This window comes from Sipha flava, unplaced genomic scaffold (assembly GCF_003268045.1).
Source record: "Sipha flava isolate LNK unplaced genomic scaffold, YSA_version1 511_pilon_pilon, whole genome shotgun sequence".
NCBI lineage: Eukaryota > Metazoa > Arthropoda > Insecta > Hemiptera > Aphididae > Sipha > Sipha flava.
The window spans coordinates 454,827-477,700 of record NW_020273439.1 but is presented as its reverse complement, the minus strand read 5'-3'; the positions used below and the strand labels follow the sequence as shown (position 1 = coordinate 477,700).

Sequence of the window (22,874 nt, the reverse complement as noted above, 5' to 3'; positions counted from 1 at the left end):
ATTTCATCCTTATCGGTATTTAAAAAACAATTGGGTTCCTTACGATTCAAAAGCATTATTATGTTATATTTTCTAACTACATATTCGCTGTATGTATGTTGAATATTTTGTATTAACTCTAATTTTATGAAATATTTGTACATCTGTGATTAATCATGGCGGGTATAAGTACGACCGACGCCGGTGTTCTAATGCAATGTTCAAGATTCTTTTTTTTTATTCATACTTCTTAATTCGTAATTATAATTATAATTATACATTATTTATTATATTAATAATTTTTGTAATAACCTTAGGCCTTTTCACGAGACTTTTCAACAAGGCCTAGTGTTCCTTATGAAACAAAATATAAATAAAAATACTTTGACATGGTAGTGCATAGTGTATTATTCAAGAAAAATAACTATTAAATTGTAATTTTCTCATCATTCGGTAAGAAACTTAAGAAATGTACCTAGTAATGATATAATAATCAATGCTATTTGAGTGAAGAACTTATCGATACAGATAGAGGAATTATTTAATCTCGTACAAAGAGGAAATACATTCGAAAATGGTTAAAGTGTTTTTTCTTAATCTCGTTGGTTCGACAGTATTTTTTTTATTGAGTATGTATCACACTCCATCTAAATATGTGGTACCAACTTTAAAACGTCAACAGATTTCGAAAACACGTACCGTACTATTTGAATTGTGCTTGTGTTGTAAACGATCATCATATCCACGAGCATAGACTTAATTATACAGACTATAGTATTATAATTCTGATAAGATTCTGAAAGATTCGTGAAAACCACCATGTTAGTGTGTTTTCTGTAGTATAATATGTGTGTATAGTATGCGTATGTAAAAATAATTTTAACACATTGGCAAATTAACATCGATTTACAATATTACCGTATTGTTTAGAAACACAGATTTTTTTTCTGAAAAATTTAAACAATATATTGTGTTGGTCGCAATAGTTGTGTGTAGTTGTCGAAACCTACTTTGTTGTTTTATGCGACTTCAAATGTATATAAAGCTCAAAATAAGTGTACACATTTTTTTTTTTTTTTTTAGGAATTTAATATTTTTATTAAACAGATCCGATAATAGGAAATTCGTGTTTAGTTATTTTAAGGAAATACAAACAAAATGTAATATGATTTAAGTACATCTATAAACGGTGGTATTGAAGCAAATACTTAAATAGATCTATTCGTGGTATAAAGTATTTCAAACAGCGTCGAACTGTTCGGAATCGTATTAAACACATTTGCCATAACTAACAGACCGGTACAGCTTTTAAGATGTGCGGTACATTTTTCGATATTGAATGCTTGCTGTGTTTTTATAATTTGAAATAGTAAATAAATTTTATTTCGTAACAATATTGTGCTGTATCCGCAGTTGATTTTCGCTCTAAAGCCATGCGTATTAATAATACCTAGAGTGGTGAGTATAATGTTTTATAAATACAATTCTAACATAACTTTAATAAGCCGATGGAATAGTACGCGAGGAAAAACGTGTATCGAGTTTCATTATAAGCGAGGATAACTTGTATAGTTTTACAGACCGACCGATTTGGTGATACGTACGCATGTGACCGACAAGGAAACCGATGAATTAAAAATCAACACCTTAGGCCCAAAAACCATCTTACCGTTATTAGAACAAAGCCGACCACCTGCCCACCTGGCCGTTAACCGTAACCTCGGTCTTGAGCCATAAGCGTTATCGGTAACAAACTGTTCGTACTATCCGTACACATCGGTTCTATCGATTCGATTAATGTAATCTTGTGTCGGTGGTTGTTTATAATTTTCGTTCCCCCGTTCCCTGTCGTACGGGTTTAAACATCGGTTTTCGACGAAAAACCTATGTACCATGTAAGCCTCGGTTACAGGGTCGGTCCGATTCGTGATTCCCATCACGTTCGGTGCGTTTGACCACCGCTATCGGACCCGAACGCTGTTTGCACGCACGAGGCGTAAAAACCAAACGGAAACCGCAGCGGCGGACACGTCTTCAGCGTCATCCGAATTCGGGATTTCTGACGATTTCGATGCGGTGAAATCACGGCACCGTATCGTAAACATAACCTAACCGTTGCTACTACCGCTGACGTGCACAGCGTAATGTAACACTACTCTACACTCCACTTTCACTCGCTCCGTAACACACCGAAACAGGTATTGTAGCTTTCGACGGTCCGGCTCGCGGTGTCCCGGGCAGTGCGTAACAAACTCGGGCGCACGCGCGCGCATTGCAAATTCACCAACCGACCCAGCGCCACCGACGTTTTTTTTTGAAATTTTTTTTTTTTTTTAAATAATCATTCCGCCGTCGCGGAAGCGCATTGGATCTTGGAGATTTCGCCAATCGCTTTTCGTCCGTTTCCTATTCCGTTTCGTTCGCACTCCTGTTTCGGTCGCCGGCATGAAAACGTTCCCGTTGTTCGCGGCGTTCGTCGTCCTGTACTGCTGCTGCTGCTGCTGTTGCCCGTCGCTCGCGGAACAACAACGACCGTCACCGCGACCCGCCGCGGCCGACCAACCGATCGATCCGTCCCTGGACGTTTTGGCCGACAACGTTGAGGATGAAGACCGGGAGAAACGACAGTTGTCCTTCGTCCAGAACAAGCTGTTGAATTTTTTGAAAGTACGCGTTCGTATTGCTGTAGATTATAATCATATTTTACGTCGTACGCGTCCGGGCACTATTACGATAACCGTTGCCTATTACGAGTGCCGATCTGACATTGGTCGTTTAATCATTACTGTTGACACGGCGCGAATGTCGGTCATTCGATTTGTTTTATTTGTCTTTCGATTTCGATACGCGCCCGGACATTACTTGCCTCGATCCCGTCGGATTCCCGTCGGTAACACACAATCAGGATACAAAAATAATATCATCCTTGAAACACGTCTCCGCGCACAAACACTTTATATTATAGCGATTTCGAAATCACGGTCTACACGTATGTAAATACACCGTTAATGTTGTTAACCTAATGCGCTACAACAGTTCTGCAGGTTTGTCGATCGCACGTAGGTTCCATAGTGATGTCGAATTGATAAAACAATATGTGTAAATCCGATCAAATCTCACATTATGCATTCTTATGGGATATTATGTGAATAGCCATAACCGAACATTTAATGGGGAGGGGAGCCATCACCGCTGCAACGACATCCCTCTTAAACCGGACACCGACTTCCACTCGTTGATTAATATTAAAACGTAAACATTACCTACAATTAGGTTGCATTGAGATCGTGCCTACAGCATTATTTGAAACATAATATAATAGAATCAAACAGTTGTTTAGTTTAGACGTGTTAGGTACGTACATGTTGAAACGTAGTAATCGCTTCTACCGTTCAGTTGTGAGCGTATAATTTTTTGTAGCTCAACTCGACATTATAGTCATTATAATCGTTATGCTCGAAAAAACTATTCCGAATGGTTAATCGAAAAAAAAAAAATGGTCAAGACGGGTTGAAAATCACCTAAAACCGGTGTTTCGATTTAATCTAGCCACGATCTAAATTAACTACGACTTTCTAATATACATGATATCGACACAGAAAACTAATATAAAACTACACATGTGTCCCGAAGTGTTCGGTAACATTTATTGTGAGTTTTACGCCCGACTAACATACCAACGTTAAACAGCTATAAATCTTTCTGGCCATCACGACACTATACACATGTACAGAAAAATACCACGACACACGCAGCATAAAATTATAAAAATTATAAACAACACATTGACGCGTACATTCTCTTCGGGGTCATTATTTTAACAACCATCGGCAGGAAACTGTACATAGTTATTTTTACATAATTCTTTATTTTTTGATTTTTTTTTTTATTTCGCTATGGATCGTTAGACATACTATTATGATTCATCGGCGTGTCGTACTTATATTTTTTGATTATATTTCCACCGGTTGAAGAAGAATAAAAAATTCGAAAATATCGCGATTTTTACTAAGGTATAATTTTGTTATCGAATGGTTTACAAACAATTGACGTTCAGGTGAGGTATAAATCATTTTATCAGTACACCCACAAGGACGCAATGCAATCACTGCGTGATATGTGTATTATTTTTTTTGTAGCTCGTGTTTTAAATACTCGACAATGTCGTTATCATTTTTAGTACCATAAAAAAGCGTTTAAACCATCGTATGAGTAGGTGTTCAGTGTCTTTTGTAAACAACATTAATTAAGTCCTTTCCCGTACCTATGTCCTTCGCAGCTATCCACTAAGATCTAAATATCAAGAATAACGTTATCTCTTCTCGAAAATATAGTTAAAAATATTACATGTTAACTCCTAATTGTTATAACTGGTTAGGTAGCGTTCGTGTTGCTATAAGTTTTCTACTTCACAACGCCATTAATTTTTCTTTTTTTTCTTCACATTTTTCTCTTTTCTTCCGACACTTTTCATGATACAAGTAGTAAAATATTTGAATACACGAGTATTATATGATGTGTATACAATGACGGTGCTAGAGTTTGCGAGGCCCTGGGCAAAATTAATGTTGGGTTTTATACTTTATATTAATAAAATATTTTAAGTTCAGTAAAATCAGAACCGTGGGGCCTTGATTATAATTTAAGGCGCGGGGTCCTAGGCAACTGCCCCTATTGTCCACCCCCTCGCGCCGTCCCTGTGTGTATAACATAAATATAAACAATATAAGTATTACTTAGATTGTTCGTTTATTTTACTGAAACTGTATAATTTTTCTAAATTTCTAAAAACAAACATTCACTTATAATCATTTAATAATTAATCACCAACTACTAATGTATTCGACAAAATTATTTTAAATTTTAGTTGCATTGCGATTTAATAACTACTCAGTTAATATTTACAATATTAAAATATACCATAAGTGTTTAAAAATTACTCTTAGAATAAGAGCAACGCCATAGTAGCTTATGAAAAAAAATATTAATTAGAGTTAGTAAGAAAATTAACCCTTAATATTCTAACTTTTAAGTTTAGAGACAATGATCCTTTTTTATAGATCATCATACGGACCTATCAATAAAATTTTATTTAAAAAAGTTTGATTTTTCCTTTGATAATACATATACAATTAAAAAGATAACTTTTGTTATATATTGGTATGATTGTAGACTGTAATGTTTGTAATATAGTACTGCGCTCTTGCCTATTAAATATATATAAAGAATTATCAATTTAAATTTTTTTTTTTATATTAATTTTTATTTACTATGAAGCAACATTTGAATATAACGATGGATTAGTCTGCAGTTTTCTCATGTGGCGTTTATATGATACTTACAGAATAATATCTTCATCGCTTCTATAGACATTACTAGACATTATTACGAAAAACTGAATAAAAATTGTAAGTATATCAATAATGAATAATGAATATTAATAAGCACACATACGGAAGATGGAGGAATACGTAAGTCGTAAGGCGACACTGATTTGAAATGTCATGTGCGAGGACAACTTACAAATGAAGTTGTGTAGTTGCCCGGTGTCCTAGTTTCCAATCGATAGCAGTTCCTTTTCAGTATACTCCATGTACGGAGTGCGTAGGCACAACTAGAGTTCTAAAACTGAGCGTAGGTAAATTCTCTAATAATAAAATTGACGGTATTTCTGTGTAACTGTTATAGATTGACTTAAAAAATAAGAAACCAGAATTTGGCGCTGAATTTGAACTAAGGAGTGTTATAGACCTTCTTCGCGTCCCTCTAGTTGTGTTCAACGTAGAGGGTTGTTATTGAATACGTGTACGAACAGGGCAAACACAGTCTACATCTGCCTCTATTGGCCGATTGAGATGTCTGAAACCAACTGTGATCAAGCACCGGTCCACCACTGCAGCCCGCGACCATAATCATTGACAAGAATTATAATTTCACAAGTCACTAGAAATAATGCCAGAAGCGTTGGTCAAATTAAATAGTAAAAAAGTCCCGATTCACAGAGGCGAAAACAACACGGGCGAGAGTCAATAAAGAACCAAACGAACAAAAAAATAAATATCATTAGTCAGGTGACATGACTAGTCAATTTTTAATTTTTATTTCCAGGAGGTTAGTCAAACTCCTCAATAACTCCTCGATATTAGCAGGCTTAGGTACTGATGAGATAACTATTTTGCTGTCTAAGGCCATAATAAATTGTCGTGATTCGTCGCAAGTATCTCGGCTCGCAGTCGAGTCGAACCGGGATAGTACTAAGGGGAAAGGAAAATCCCATCATCGCTTGTAAATTTCAATAACCCGGCAATCATATTTCAAATCCTAAGCAAAATATTTAAACAATAAACCTCCAACTTTCCTCCTACTTTATAATATATATATATATATATATATATATATATATATATATATGATTTATTTGTTACTTTGATCCACACAAATTCAATTGTTAAATTCGAGTATAAACAAGAAAAATAAATAAAATAATATATCAATTGACTTCGATAAATTTTGAAACACTATTGCATAAACCTTGATAATTAACCAATCGATTTAATTGTTTAAATGAAATACGTACATAAATACGTGAGCCAAGAGTTACAGATCCCTCTGATAGATTTCTAGGGCTAAGCAATTGTATTAGGCTGTATTGTCGCGTCACCACGTCACTGTGCGCACGAACACCGCTGCACGCTGTCCTCTCGGTGTCAACCCTAGGTACCCCTAGGATTTTAGAAAAGGCCGAACATTAACTATGAAAATTACTTGCCGACCGCAATTTAATGGGAATCATTAAAAAATATGAACATTTATAAATTACACATGTATTAATTGATTTATTTAATTATTTATAACGAATAACAATAACATAACAATCCATAGTTCATAAAAATTATTACATTTATTAGAATTATAAGACAGTTAAAAGTTATTGCATAAAACATTACACTCCAACAATGTCGTTTTTCACTTTTATCGATGATTTATTTTCAAACTCGACTGTCCCAGTGACTAACACAATACAAACCCCTTTACCAATATGGTCTACACTGCTTTACAGTTTGTTCTAATAATATTTTTCATTGACTCATATTATTTTAACACGATCTGCATGTATTCGTTCATTTTTTAAATCAGCAAATCCTTCAAGATACGTCTTGTGCTAATCATGTAATAGTAGTTACATCCGGCGTTTCCGATGTTTTATTTATGTGCGAAAAAAAAAATAGTTTATATATTATTAGCATTCTATTATTAGTACGATACGTACAATGTTATTGAAGTATTGTTAAACATACTTCGATTTGTTTATGTCTTACGAATCATTCAAACAGATTGTATCTTCAATTTATTATTTACGTAGATTATAATTATTTCTAAAACAAAAAACATATCCATAAAATAAATCGATTTAACTGATTAATATCAGTATTAATACTGACTAAGACGACGAGTAAAAAACACGGTTATTAATTTGATTACCCTACAATAGATGAACAATATTGTTTTGAGTAGTTTTATTATTTTCAAGAATAGATTTACACAATCATGTATAATATATAATATTTTCAATATTCTCGCTTATTGCGTATTGGCAGAATTAATAATCAATAACTAAAAATGTATAAACAAATTATACTTCAAAGGTCGAACTATGACCAGTGTGAAAACAGAGATTACTTATGCTATAAAACACGTGAGGAATAATATACGTTCCGAATGTAATCATTATTTATTAAATTAAATATTCACCTACAATAATGGGTGACTGTAAGTTGCATCCCGTGTATTTTTATATATTACAATGTATGTTATAAACTTATAACCAATATTTTCCTTCCCATTTTATCAGACTTAGGACTTTTAATATTACTGTAATGATATTGGTATGGTTAATTTGTTGTTTTTCTTTTAATCATTTTTAATTGGTTAAAAAGACCTTTTTTTTATACTAAACCTAGTATTATTATTTATTATATTTATTTATGGTCACTTTTTGACTAAAACTTAATTTATTAATTATTTATTCCAGTCTATAATGAAGCAGGGAAAAAGTTAAATGATAGGTTTCTTACAAATTAAATAAGAGTTACTTTTTTAGTTTCTAATTCATCTATTTTTTTTTTTTTTTTTTTTAATATATTGATCTTTTTCAATATTTTTTCTATTTCTGGTGCTCTAACTTCGTAACGCTATATAATTATAACCTTAAATATTTTTAAAATATCTAGAAACACGGGCTACAACTTACGTAAGAGAAACATGAATCGCAAACTACGTATATTTTTATCGGGACGTAACTTACATTTACTGGCAATAATATGTTTTGCAATTAACAAGATTCTACTGTCGAGTAAAGTACATGGTTAGATGAATTCTATTGCTGTATAGGTCTTTTAAACTTAAAAACAATGTACCATTACTCTCGTAAAACGATTCAGAGTAATATTTAATATTCGAATGATCATACATTTTTTTTTGTAATTACACTCAATTTTTTTTTTTTCATTAACCAATTATAGTTACTTATTGAATTTGTATCCAATTCTCAAAATTTTTTGTCAAACCAAAATTATTTTATGGACATTTTACGAAATAATGATAAAAAAAACTAGACATTTTCAAACATCTTCAAATGGTTAAAATTCGTTAGCCAAAATTGTCAAAATATCTTGATAACTGCAAGTATACCATCCATAATTAACGTTAATTTATTAAACCCTTTCCCTCCCATAGTATCAATTAGATATTTTTTTATTTCTTATTTGCAACTGTTCAGATCAAAATCGTGTACACAGATACAAAAAAAACTTACACATCATGGTATAACGAATACATTCCTCATTCAAATCGGAATCTAAAATTGCTAATATTGTTATTACAGTATATAAGATAATTATAACCTAAATATAATATAGACCTGCACTTAAACAACAATTGTAGAAATTGCATAAACGTATTTTTAAAAGTGAAAGAAGTTCAGTTCAGACACATTTCCCAGTGTCAACAAAGTATTTGTACCCATAATTCGTTCGGTTAATCAATGTATAAACCAAATATTTGTATGGTTTAAAATGTTTTCAAAATTAAACGTATAATACGATTGTTTATCGTTTGATTGCCAAAAATAAACAGCGAATTTTCTCTAGGCATGACAAAATTGATTGTTACTTGGTTTTGAAACAACTGAATTTCCACTGTATTCAGAGTTTAAGTTTCGAGTTCATAAAAAAAAAAAAAAAATTAAAATAAACATAGTTTGAAAGAAACGGATAGCTTTTCTGATCGACTTTATTTAAAATTTTATCGGAAGCCGATTACCATTGGATAGCTCAAAATCCCACACTCTTCCGCAATACTGAGCAGTCGATAAATTGTAATTATGACGAGTCATTTTCAAAACATAATTATATTATGATTTAACCGATCGACAAAAATCTCATACGTTTTATAAAAAAACTGTATGAACATTAACCGTTCCATCGTTTCACACTTGCTGTGCGGTTCGGTGGCGCTCGTCTCTGGACGTATTTTATCGAACGTATTTACATGTTATCAACAATTGTATGTTACAGCCGTTACCGGTGGTCGACGTGACCAAAGAAGAAGAGAAGTACGGCAACGACGGTGACAAGTTCAACAGGTTCGGAAGAGGCTTGGTCGGCGGCGTGGAAACCCTGTCCAGTAGGCTCACTTCAGTACTCTCGGTAAACATATACCGATAAGCCTTTGCAGCAGTGTTTCCCAGTCTTTTTTTGCTATGGTAATGCACACATTTTCTCTGTATTAGGTGGGCGATTCTTTGGAAAATAAAACAAAAATTAATGATATTTTAATAATAATTTAATTACAAGTGATTATAGACTCGAACGCAATTCAACATTCTAGTAAATATAAAGTTTTTTTTTTTTTTGATAATCAAGATATTTTTGGCCTAACATCGAGTCGCAAACCACAAGTTGGGAAACACTGCTCATATTTTAGTAACAATTGTAATAAAAGCTTCAAAATGTGTTAACCATATTTGAAAAAAAAAAATGTATACGATGATATTCAACTATGAAAAGCTTCGAACACATGACTAGAAAACGATAATACGATATCGTGCACGTTTTTTGGGTTTGCTAAAATGTTGAAAATTCTATTGATAAATTAGTAAACCAAACTGATCGGGTCGACATAAATTCAAAACTTGAGTAAACAAATAAAACATTGGTTCGTGTATTGCGAATCAATTAAATACATTTTTTTTTTTTTTTTATGTGTGTATAGATATTTACAATATCAGTTTACTTGCGGTTATTGGCCAACATTGTTTGCCGTACACAATTGATAAAATATAATAAATAATACATGGTAGTTGTTCCACAAAGTGACTAATACTGCGTTTTTATTATTATTATGATCGCGCCACGCCGTTGGCAAGTAGAAATTTCTTATTACCGTTTAGTTTCATAAAATCTGTCCACATAATAAGCACTCCAAATTAACATTAAAAATATCAACCTAACGGGATATCATTTTTCCTCGTTTCCGACGGACAAAAGGACCATTGTTGTTACTTTCTTCCGATAATTATTGATGATTTCTATTCCACTCCACAGCGTGTGCCTACCCAATATCGGATTCAACGTAACCGCGACCATGACGGTTTGCGAGTTTCGTAATTTTAGTAATCACACGCGATTTATGTGCTTGGGACGAACGGTTGAGTTCTACAGTTCGTACGGATAAAATATATGTAATAAATGATATTATATGACTTTCATAAATTAAATATAGGTCAAGATTGAGTGTTGGTTCGTTTATTAAACGTCAAATTCGGTTTTCCATCGGACGTATTATAATTACTATGCGAGTGTTATGTATCATATTAAAATGGTTTCGATTGTTATTATTATCACAGTTATTACTGTATTTATGATTTTTAACAATCTAAAGAATCTACGTATCTAACAAAAATCAATTGACATGGCGCCTTAAGCCTGATTTCGATTTTCAATATTATATTAAGTGTTTCAAATTATAAAGTAAATAAATTTTAAAGTAAATTGTTCGTCACCCCCGGGGATTTTAGCATTTGATTGAAGACTTTTGTCTTTGTTCTTCAGCGTTGTTCTGTCACAAGGTTATTCGTGTTTATATTATTAATTTCCAAGTACATTTTATTTAAACATTCATCACCATTACAGAAACGATTTTTTCGCCCGATGAACGAAATTTTATTGTTTTGACGGAGTATGGAGTGATTTGCAGTCTTATCATTACTGACGTCATTTACATATAAAATATCGAAATATCGTTGTGTTACTTAATCACTATAATCTGTGATTCTACTACTGTAGTTGTAAGTTTTTAACATATATTTCGTTGTTTATTCCGCTCTAGATTCAAGTTTATGCTTTATGAATTACCGGATCCTGAAATACAATATATCTTTAATCTGTTATAATAAAACGTGTATCTTAGTCTGCAGGCTTTAGTGATATTATCATTTGGTTCTATAAGTATACAATGGAGTTAGGAATGATAAAGTGCAAGTAATTCCAGTAATAAAATAATTTACATTATTCGGACGAATACGTATTTTGAAAACCGACTGTTATACGAAATCAACTTTAAGATAAATATTTTTTAAGTTTCCAGTTAATTTGTTCTCTATGTCAAACTGTAATGTAAAAATAATATATTTGTACAATTTTGACGAAATTTGTTTTATGTATGGTTAACCAGGATAATATTACAAATTCTATTCGAGTGTATGTCAATCGGTGGGGAGGGGTACAACTGGTCAACATAAATATTTAATGTGATCACTAAGTAAAGAAATTGATAACCATACAGTTAAATCTCGTGCGTACGATTAACTATTATTCAAATTTTTTCTTCCTTTTTTTCATAATATACATATCATATACTCGTGAACACTGGCGAATAAATCGATACGATAAATACTTTTAATTACTTCGGTTTAACATTGTGAGTATTCGGTTGTGGTACTACAGTATATGAATTAATTTTTTAAAGTACTTTTGGAGTGCCGTTTGTTGATTATTTTTATTGCACGGCTATACAATATTAAAATTATTAATGTTGGATTTGATAATGTTGAAATATAATTTTACGTTTTGTGATCGCTCCGTTTCATATCGGATACGTAAAAAGTCAATCTACAGATGTTTCATAGTTTTAATGATTCAATTAACATTTGCATTTTTCAATTTTCAGTTTCCCGTGGACACGGCGAAAAAATTGTCCAGGTCCGCCACCGAAATGCTGAACAATTTGGGCGGAAGACTAATAGGATTGCAATGATGATAACATAAATTATTAATAGTATAACGCTCATTACATTATAGTTGTCATTTTATTAAGATTGCAAATGATTCGATGTGGGTTTTAGAATAAGGCTCGAGTTCATAAAAAAATATAACTTGTCACTTGGTTGTTATTTAATCGAGACAAATAATGTTATTGCCAACAAATAAATCAATTTGTTCTTACTTTTGTAAATATTATAAAAAATACTTATTTCGTAAGTTTACGTATTATATTTTTGTCAACGAAGTGTAAGACACATTTATTCGTTACGTTTTTAAATAAAATAGTATATTATTTTAATCAGTAAAAATGTATTCAGTTTTATTTATTTAATTTTATTTTTTTTAATTTTCTACGCTATAATATTAACTATTAACTGTGTAATGGTAATACGTGATACAATACGGAATGTCTCGAAAGGAACTTAAGTTTTATATTTTTTGATTTTTAATAATTATGTTTTTAAACTATGGTGGTAACGGGTTTTACGTGATTGTACAGTAGATCCTCGTTAAATGGAAACTAACTCATTTCTAAAACGATCCTACCGAATATTCTTCAATTTTTTACGACATTATAAGAATATTCAAAGTGAAATAAAAATGAAATTAACTGACATCGGTTTTAAGAAAAAAACAAATATAAATATATACCAATATTATTGATTCTATTTTCATAAAAACGATTAGTAAATATAATTAATGAAGACAAAAAACGTAATATTTTTTTTTTATTATTATTACAATGGTTTAGTACTTGGATCTGAAAAAATTATATGTAGAATAAGTCGTTTACATGTATGGGAGTTTTGGTTTTTCTGTTAAATTTGCATTTGAAACACAACGAGTGCAGTTATTATAATATTATTGTTATAATTCTTAAAATAAGTTGTTCTCGTTATAAATTTAATCAATGAAAAATTTTATAATTCAGGGCCGAGCATCCGCCAAAGTAACCTAACGTTTAACTTGGCAAGTGACGTCGCCTCTAGTGTACGATATTTGTTATCATAACAATGTAACAGATTTAATGCCAACTAAACTGACTGTAAATGGCTTGTTACCTGGGCGTCATTTAAACGCAGCATATTCCGTTTTATGCCACGTTCTATATTGTTCTAGTGACAAGCACTTGTGAATGATTTTAATTTATTAATTATGTTCATTTTTGAAAAATTGTAAGTTTTAATTTTTTTTAAATCAAAGATGATCCGGGTTTTAATATTCATTTTGTTGGTATAATCGAGAACAACAATACACGTTTAATTTTTTGATTTTCTTTCCGATATGGCCAAACTCAATACTGTCTTTTTTTTTTATCGTTTGCACTTGGGTTTCGCAGAAAATATCAATTTGAAAATAACAGCTGGTCAAAAAATTTATTTTTTTAAAAAAAGGTTATTGATCAATAGGAATTGCCATAGGTATATTTTTGTGTGTCATCTCTCTCAAAGTAATACTTTTATTCACAGATTTAAGATTATGATTTAGAAAAATGTGTATTTTAAGTTTTACTCTACACACCATACCCAATCACTTCGATTCTCTTACCCATAAACATAGACTTTAAGTGTTACTGTAACGATAAGCTAATATACTCGTATATTAACATACTATTTGATCGCATAAAAATTAGAATGATAATTTATTATCTATTAACTTGGAACAGAAATGTAATGATATTTGTGTGTTGAGCAATGTATTTTGATATTAAAATCCATACTTATAGTATTAACGAATTAAGAAGAATTGTAATTACTAGAGAAACTTCTAATTAATATGCGTATTATGACGTACGATTGATACATAATTAATATGGTTATTTAATGATGTATTAAATTACATTTAGTTTTATATTTTACACTAGTAAACTAATGCTAATAATAAAAAATATATATATAGCTAAAATAAACCAACCAATATATTATAATTTATATAACTTATAATTAACCAGGAATAAAAAAAAAAAAAAAATGATAATCTTCAACATAAAATATGGATGAATTTATTATTGCTATGTACTCGTTACTACCAATTGCTTAATATTGTTTAACGAAGTCGTAGTTAGTTAATATTACCTATTTATAAATAGTTTTTACAAACAATGAACTTTGATAACACTACACGTTATTTCACAAATCATAAAAATAAATTTACCTTGGTTAAATTCTTAAAAATGTTTTTGTATAAATTTTTTTTAATTTTTTCGGTATAATAATTTTGTATTATAATAATAGATTTATATCTACGTATAACATTTTAAAAATAATTTCTTTTTCAACCTCAAAAAATTGTTGTGAATTCGATAAAAATTCAGTAATAATAATGGATTATGTTCCTTCGATAAGTCCATGAACAGTAATACATTTGAAAAGTTTGCGTACCTATATATTTTCTAAACTGTATTCGAAATAATTACAATGATTATTGACTATTGTGCTTATAGTTCACAAAATATTTAATCAATGTATAATGTAGGACCACAATAGGTATTTTTAATTTATAAGCTATTTATATTGTTATTGTGAGAAATATTGAGTTTTTAACAGTCAAATCAGAAAGAAACTACCCCCTTGACTAAAAACTATATTTGTGTATTTCACGTAAAATTACATTTTTAAAAATAAAAATTTAATTGAGTTCTTAATTATGAAATCAAATCATTTTTTTTTTTTAATTTAATTAATTACTGGAATTACGAATATTTTTATTAAATTATTTTGTAAATCTCAAAAAAAATAATAAACATTTTGTTAGTTGGTATTTATTCTTTAAATAAGAATACTATCGATCGACATTGTCTCTAATTTGGAAGCTAATAGAGTATCGGATATACTGGGTATCAGTTATTTTCGAAAAAATCGATGCTAAATCATGTTATCATATTTCTCGTAAATTATTAAAAACGATATTTACAATTTTATGGTTCACGTTGTAATCACTATAATAAATCACCATATTTAATGTATTATGTTCCTAAATAGTAAAGTATAAAACGTTCTTTTGAAAATCGAAAATTCTAAAATATAGTTTACAATGTTTCCTTATAGTCGTAATAATTTACGAGACCTTTGGATATCGAATAATACGTCCATATTCATGATTGGATTTATTATTAAAATCAACTTCAATTTGATAAATCGACAAGAAATACTTGAACCTCGAAAGTAGTGTACAGTGTACGAACTCTGTAATCCGGTTGTTTTGTTTAGTTTCCAGTGCTAGTAACATTTTATATTTAATATATAATATTTAATAACGGCTCGGATAGTGTAATTTTATTACGGCAAAATAAAGCGAAGCAATTGTAAACGATTACTTATAGTCGATTTAAACTAAAAAATCTGATTTACAACTCCCATCACAAGTATACTAAAAACGACTGCGAGTGCGACAATATTGTAATAAATATTTAGTATAAGTATAGTGGGCTAATTGCTAACGAGATTATATGTATTTATGTATAGCATTAGTAATAACATATTATGCACAGACCAGAAAAACAAAAACAATAAACGTGTTGTGAATGCTAACTTTATTTATTAAATGAAAAATTAAAAAATTAAATTTTTGTGATTTATATTTTGAAGTTTTGGATTTCGAGTACTTTTAAATCGCGATTCTCAGTGCCCACATTGTTAATGTTTATCATTATTTGGTGGTAAATAATACTGAATATTATACACAATAATACACTTGACTGTTGTTCACTGCGACATAGAGTGTCAATTAATCACATAGCAAACGAACAAAATCACAATATTGATAATAGTCAAGTCTTACAGCAGTAATATAATAAGTAATAATAAACCGAATGCAGTTACAAATTATTTTTTGATAAGTTGCACAATATGAACACAATCAAGCGAAAACCTACGTATTAATTGTTTTTAATGCGTTTATTTGAATTTAATAGACGAACACTTATTCAGAACGTGCATTACTATAAAATTATATATATATATATATATATACTATTTTATTGTGATTATCATATCGCATGGGACACATTTAATTAATCTAAGAATTGTATAGCTTATACATTAAAATAAACGTAAATTTTTCATTAAAAAATGATTTGTATATACCGAGAATATGAAAAGCAGTTTTATAATATCACGGAGAAAATGTAAAAATATGAATTTCAATTTTGCTTACATTTCTAAAATTCGAAAACTTTAAGTCCGAAACAGTCTAGTTAACTTACAGTTCAAAACTATAACATTTATGTAGTTTTTTATTTAACTGATTACATAATTATCAAATGATTAACATAATAGTAAAACAAATTTAGAAATCCATTTCAATGACCAAGATTGTTCTGATTGATTTTAAATCGAATCTATAAGTTAAAATTAAAAATGTATATTTTGTGAAGGAGCAATAAATACGTGTATTATAAATATATTTATATACATCTATCCTATTACAACATCTATTATAATAACTAATGGTTAATAAAATATTTAATTATTATGTGACTTGGTTGGGGTTAACCAGTTAGATTTGTGATGATGGCTGCACACGAATTGCGTCCATCTTAATCTAAACGACCACATGAATTGCGACCGGTTTTATTTAAATGACTGCAAGAAACTATTTTTTTTTGGTCTCCCGTTTTTAAGACCAGATGAGTGAGAGAATTTTTTTTACTGACGATGTTGTATCAATTTTACCCGAAGATGAAAAAGTACAGCAGTTTTCCAATTATACATTAAATATATACATATTATGACCACTCGCATTCCGTGCGGGCAATGTACTCGTATTCATGTTCTATAATTCGACTATAACTACGAATAATTGTGAAGTCTTTCGTTTCAAGTTTAAAAATATGTTTTACTCAGCACACCTGAATATATTCCAATTCATAGATGTTTTATAAAAAGCATATAAAGAAACTTATATCAAACAACGAAATATTCATATACCTAAAAACAAACGGATTATGTTATGTGGAAAAGAAGATAATTTAAAACAAAATATGGCAAAATATGAAGGTGGCCAATCAACCCATATTGATATTGATTATAATTAAGTTTTTATCATTTTTTTTTTTTTTTTTTATTATTATTATTCATTTTAATTATTATAATACATTTCTATAATTTTAACCTACAAATTTTCATTTAACTTGTACTAATAGCATAATAACGATAAAAATCAATATTTTCAACCTACCGATAGTCATAATGTGCTATCGACAGTTCTAAGTCTGTGTGAAATAGAAAGGAAAATAATGTTTTTACGTTGGAACGCAATTCGTGTTGTCGTTAAATATGTTTGGGGCGTAATTCATGTGCAGCGGTGATGTTCAGGGATAGTTTTCTCGTCCTTTTGAATATATTTTACCACAGCTTAGGAGCGTTTATAATTTTGGAATCTTAATATTACAAATAAATATAGATTGATTTAGTTTGGTTATTAATATTTATTATATTTATATAAACGTACATATGACTTACAGACATTGGGCATGAATCTGATAATATCGCAATAAAACGGAGTTCACGTACCTTACCAGTACTCATAAAGAATTGTAGTCTTTTTTATATTTGGCATTGACCATCGGGGCCTTACAATAGCCCTTGTGAGAATGCAGTGTATATTCAGCAAGTATATATATATATATATTATCTACATAAACATACTTGATGTAACAAACGTTAAAATTAACATACTATTTAAAAAGATTATTCGTGATGGGGTCCACAGCCCGCGTGTAAGATGATGTACGATTTTATTTTATTTTAACCAATTTTTTTCTATACCTATTGACTTTACACTAAAATATTGCATTTCATATATTTTATCAGATTATAAATGTGGCGATGGAATTATAACTCTAGTTAATTTTCGTACATCAAATTGCCCAAATGTAGATATTGCATTAACATAAGTAGTAGATACTATGTTCATATGATTGTAATCAATATACTCGTATTGCAATATAATATATGAAATAGGATGTTTTATTTTACAGCAATCGTTTATTGACATTTTTAGTAAGCATAATTGCGTTTTGGATAAAAATTAATGTATTTTATAATTTTTTTTTTTTATTGTTATTAAACCCTAAGGGCTTTATCAACATTGGTTTTTAGCATATTTTTCAATTTAAAATTTAGTTATAAGCTAATTAATTATAAAATGTAGCATAATAACGCAATATTTTGTATTACAACACAATTTGATAAAGTTATATGAGATTTTATATTTTTTGTGTTAGGTTTATATTTCGAAGGTACAAGAGGACTTCTGCTTTTCTCGTCGATAGTATATAATAATATATATCGTATACGTATTGCGAATATGTACACGTATATATTAAATGTATTGTATCTCAATCGATTTACGAGTTAACGATGATAACTTTTACGCATATTTTGTAATATTTTGTATCAATTGTTTGCACTTGCAGTGCTTTTGGTCGAAATCCTAGAGACAACTAGACGACGTATTTATTACCAGACGACTCAGCAAGGATGTGCAACAGGTTGTTGTACGTGTTATTTTATTCGTAAGACGAATAGGATTGCTCGACAATCATGGCGATGGTAATGTTGAACGTTTATAATTGCTAACGAGTTTCGATCTAACCACGGATGGAGGACCAACTTAGGAGGCCGAACACAAAGGTCGAAACACAATATTTCGGATTTTCGGATTGAAATCCGTAAACTTGAAATCAATAATAATAACCATTATACCCGTCGTACAATGTCACGAGTGCCTATACGACGTGCGTTGTACAACATTGAAACCTATATTGTTATCGCCGTAGTAAAAACATAGTAAGCGGTTCGGAATATTCGAGTGCCCGACCGGTGTAACACTTACCTGTTACGATAAGATAATTTGGTACGCAAAAAGCGGCCCTTGACCTTTGGAATTATTCCGTTTTTACGATTGTTTATGATCATTATTATTATTTTTTCCGATGATTACTGCTGTTAGGTACATCATTTAACGGCCGTTTCGTGCAACATGTTTAAAACAAACAATTTTGTTGTTTTCCAAATATTTTCATTCTTCAATTTTCCGATACGTTTTAGAACTATCAGATTGAGAATCGGGAAAACAAGTGGATATGAGTTACATTTTATCGTTAAACGCGACGTTCGGTAATTATATAAGTAGTTTAATACGCAAATGATATCATAACCATTAGGAATATCATAGTTATTGCGATACACTGTTATCTCGTATAATAGTTGGTATAGCGAGATAACGGGTTTCATTAGTCGACACAGGGCATGGGAATACACGTTGATAAGTGCGGTGCTATAAAATGCTGATTAATCAAATATATTTGAATTAAAATGACTCCGAAACCTGAGCGAACCATCACTATCGTATCAGTCGTGTTCGTCCGTTTTGCTTTATAGTGCGGTTAGTCAGCGATTTTCACGTTCTTAGTCAACTTTTGTAGGCGCGTTTGTGACGCAGATACGCCCTCATTAGCTCATGAACCATTAGTTTCGGTTTTCTGGCTGTATCCCGCAAGAGAGGTTCTCTGACTGATAAAATGGTCGCGGGTAACGAAATGTACAGCGATGATGTAAGTACACGATTAATACGACAACCATATAATATATGCATGTACTATTGTAGAACTAGGGCCGTATTTGAGATTTCTTCGCCCAGGAGCAATAACGTTTTGCCATCCCTCTTTCGTGAAGTGTAAAACCAAAAATAAGTGTCCCCAACTAGTCATTAGAAAGTCATTAATTTCCCCCACTTCAGTACACTATAACTCAATATTTCAAAACTGAATCATAATTACACGAATAAAGTTATAGAAAATTGTCAGACTTAAAAAAAAAAAAGACTGATAGTGAAACTCTTAAATAATTTATACCTTTTGGTCTCAATGTACCGTCCCCATACAAATCAAAATTAAACTAATACCTATATCTTAATAAAATACCATGACAAATAAAATAGGTACTCTTAAATAGATATAGATAAATACATTTTGTACGCTACTAAATAATATAAGAGTAAATTATTTTATAGTATAATATTTATTTTTTATATAATTTTATTTATTCATAAATAATTTTCCACTGAAAATGCCAAAAAAATCGATTTGCTTTTATTTAGAATCACAAATATTGCCGTCCCTTAAATATTTCAAGGGTCGATTGCCACCCCGAACCATCCCTTAAATAAGATCCTGTGTAGAATGTTCTGACGAGGTGTTTAAGTCGTAGAATGGTCGATAATTATAATTATGAGAATAACGGTTGTAGAAGACCGTTTATTTAATATTATATTTGAAAACGTGATCTGTTCGACATCGACGGACTGAGTGATATGGGACATGTGCTATTGTTATATTTCGTATTTATTCGATTGTTTTTTTGATGGTGAATTTACATTTTTTAATATACTCGTTAAGGAGTTTTATACGAAAACAAGCAACAAAAAATCACGAGAGTGTTGCAGTGTTCGATAAATTTTTTTATTTATAAACAAATTTTAGTATTGAAAAATATGTTATTCCGTCGATCGTATTGATTTGGTTGATGTTATTGGTATGTAATGCATTTTAACCGCATAATTAATGAAAAAAATTTAATTTAAAAAAAAACTTTTTATACGTCTATAATTTTGTTCTCACCAGCTCACCAGTTAACTTAATTTTTATCACTGTTTAAAGTTCAAAAAAAATTAGAATTCGACGTATTTATAGAAGTTATTTTTTCTTACACGTTCGTTATCAATATTTCTATAATTGTTGGATACGCGCATCCATCGTCAAGTATTGATTTCAATGCCTGTAATTATGATTATATATATATAATTATTAAACGCACGAAAACCATCTCATCATCGTCATAATAAATCGATTGTACTTGTAAACGGGTGAAATGATTCATTGAAAATTGTTGAAATACTATAATACAGAGCACCGAGGAAATGGAAGTTGAAGATCCCTACTGTTTGGAATCGAGCCCGCTGAAATTGTCGTTTGAAGACATTACGTCGGCCGCTTATAAGATAAGAGATGGCGTGGTCAAGACGACATGCATGGTGAGAATTTTCGATTTTAACTATGCTTGTACAATTATTTTTTTATATTCAATAAAACGGTATTTATACGAGTATATAATTATAACGTACAAATTTTTTTCGCTGCAGAGATCGCATTTATCCAGCATGGTGGAGATGGAACTGTATTTGAAAAAAGACTTTGTGCAATACACCGGAAGGTAAGGCTTTCGACCGAATTGATACGTATCGACTATAATAAACTTACATTTTATTCCAAACACGTTCCACTAGTGGAAGTTTTTTTTATATAAACACTCTAGTGTAAAATTTATAACTTAAAAATATTAGCATTACTCAACGAACACGATTTCCCGAGATTTTTGATGATGATATTAAATGTATCGTTCACACACGTGTCGATGTATATTTATCATTCCATATTATTTAACATATTTTGTTCAATGTTATTAATTTTTATTTCGTATTTAAAACGTAGGCAATAATAATCGTAAAATAAAAGCCATGGACGAAAAGATATTTAGAAAAACTTCTTGAAATGTCCCGATTAACTAAAAAATAATACCTGTAAAACGAACGTTAGTTTTCAACAAGGGACTAAAGTAGGATGACTATACGTCCTGTTTTTTCAATTGGAATTAAACAGGACGCATTTAATTCAGTTTTCCGTGACTGTGCTGTTTTAATTCTATTTTTCACTATTTTTTCATCAAAAAGTGATTTTAGTGATTAATTGATGATAGTCAATAATAAACTGCTTTAAATATTTTTGTCTATGAAATCCAGTCTTGTGGATATGTTTATTTTTAGTGCGGGTATTTATTTTCCCCGAAATTACGACGATGTCCATCTTCAATAATAATAATATATCATTATTGTATTTTGATATAATGAATATTAATAACCAGGGGCGGATGCAGAAAAAAATGTCGGAGGGGTTTTGAAAAAATAAGAATAATTATCGTCAGGCCTGTATTTAAAAATTTGGCGCCCCCGGATATATTATTTATGCCCCTCCTCAAAAAAAATAAATAAATAAATAAACAATAATAATAATATAATACTTCTTATTTCGTCCATGATCGAGATTCTTTAATATTAAAATATAACTTATAAATGAAAATCGTTTAATACTTTTTTTAATTAACAAATTAAACAAATTATAACATAATAAAACATACTATTTTCTTTTTTTTATTGTTTTATTTTTTCTTCATTAGGTAAATCTTTTTAAAATTAATTTTGCTAAAATATTTTGCCGCCTTTGAGAATTGACGCCCCCGGACATGTGTCTACCCTTGCCCCCTCTACTGATTACTGATTGGCTCTAGATTGACTATTGTCGATCGTTATTACATGACCATACAACAAAAAATTTAGGGAAACCGTTAATCATAATGTACCATTATAAATAATATTATATTGGTTACGTATATTTACTTATTTTTACAAACAAGCATTATTTTTATGAAATATTGACATCATGGAATTTCAAAAATTTGAGTTTTAAGTATCAATACCTTTTAGAATGTTTGGAAAATTATAAATTATTATAAA

General features: G+C 30.3%; 2 protein-coding genes across 3 annotated transcripts in view; both read left to right on the top strand.

Annotated features, from left to right (window-relative positions):
* The first annotated feature begins 2,176 nt into the window (after nt 1–2,176).
* Nucleotides 2,177–12,482, top strand: LOC112690627. Of its 2 annotated transcripts, none has more exons than XM_025564673.1 (3): nt 2,177–2,646; nt 9,555–9,742; nt 12,208–12,296. In XM_025564673.1, the coding sequence occupies exons 1-2, from the start codon at nt 2,425–2,427 to the stop codon at nt 9,702–9,704; spliced, it is 372 nt and encodes a 123-aa protein (XP_025420458.1). In that variant the 5' UTR covers nt 2,177–2,424; the 3' UTR covers nt 9,705–9,742; nt 12,208–12,296. The 2 variants fall into 2 exon arrangements, with proteins under 2 accessions (XP_025420458.1, XP_025420457.1); XM_025564672.1 differs by having other exon boundaries at nt 2,185–2,646; nt 9,555–9,686; nt 12,208–12,482.
* Nucleotides 12,483–19,611: 7,129 nt separating this feature from the next.
* Nucleotides 19,612–22,874, top strand: part of LOC112690624 (L-threonine ammonia-lyase) — a 14,034-nt gene continuing 10,771 nt past the window's right edge. The window contains exons 1-3 of the mRNA XM_025564670.1: nt 19,612–19,860; nt 21,213–21,338; nt 21,447–21,517. Of these exons, the coding sequence (XP_025420455.1) occupies nt 19,828–19,860; nt 21,213–21,338; nt 21,447–21,517 (230 nt within the window). The 5' untranslated portion in view covers nt 19,612–19,827. The remainder of the gene's footprint in view (nt 19,861–21,212; nt 21,339–21,446; nt 21,518–22,874) is intronic.

What these genes read in the sequence shown, in the direction of transcription:
- LOC112690627 (XM_025564672.1), top strand. Translation starts at nt 2,425, where the DNA reads ATGAAAACGTTCCCGTTGTTCGCGGCGTTCGTCGTCCTGTACTGCTGC. An exon ending in AGCTGTTGAATTTTTTGAAA is followed by an intron (nt 2,647 to 9,554) that starts GTACGCGTTCGT and finishes TGTATGTTACAG; the next exon opens with CCGTTACCGGTGGTCGACGT. An exon ending in GGCTCACTTCAGTACTCTCG is followed by an intron (nt 9,687 to 12,207) that starts GTAAACATATAC and finishes TTCAATTTTCAG; the next exon opens with TTTCCCGTGGACACGGCGAA.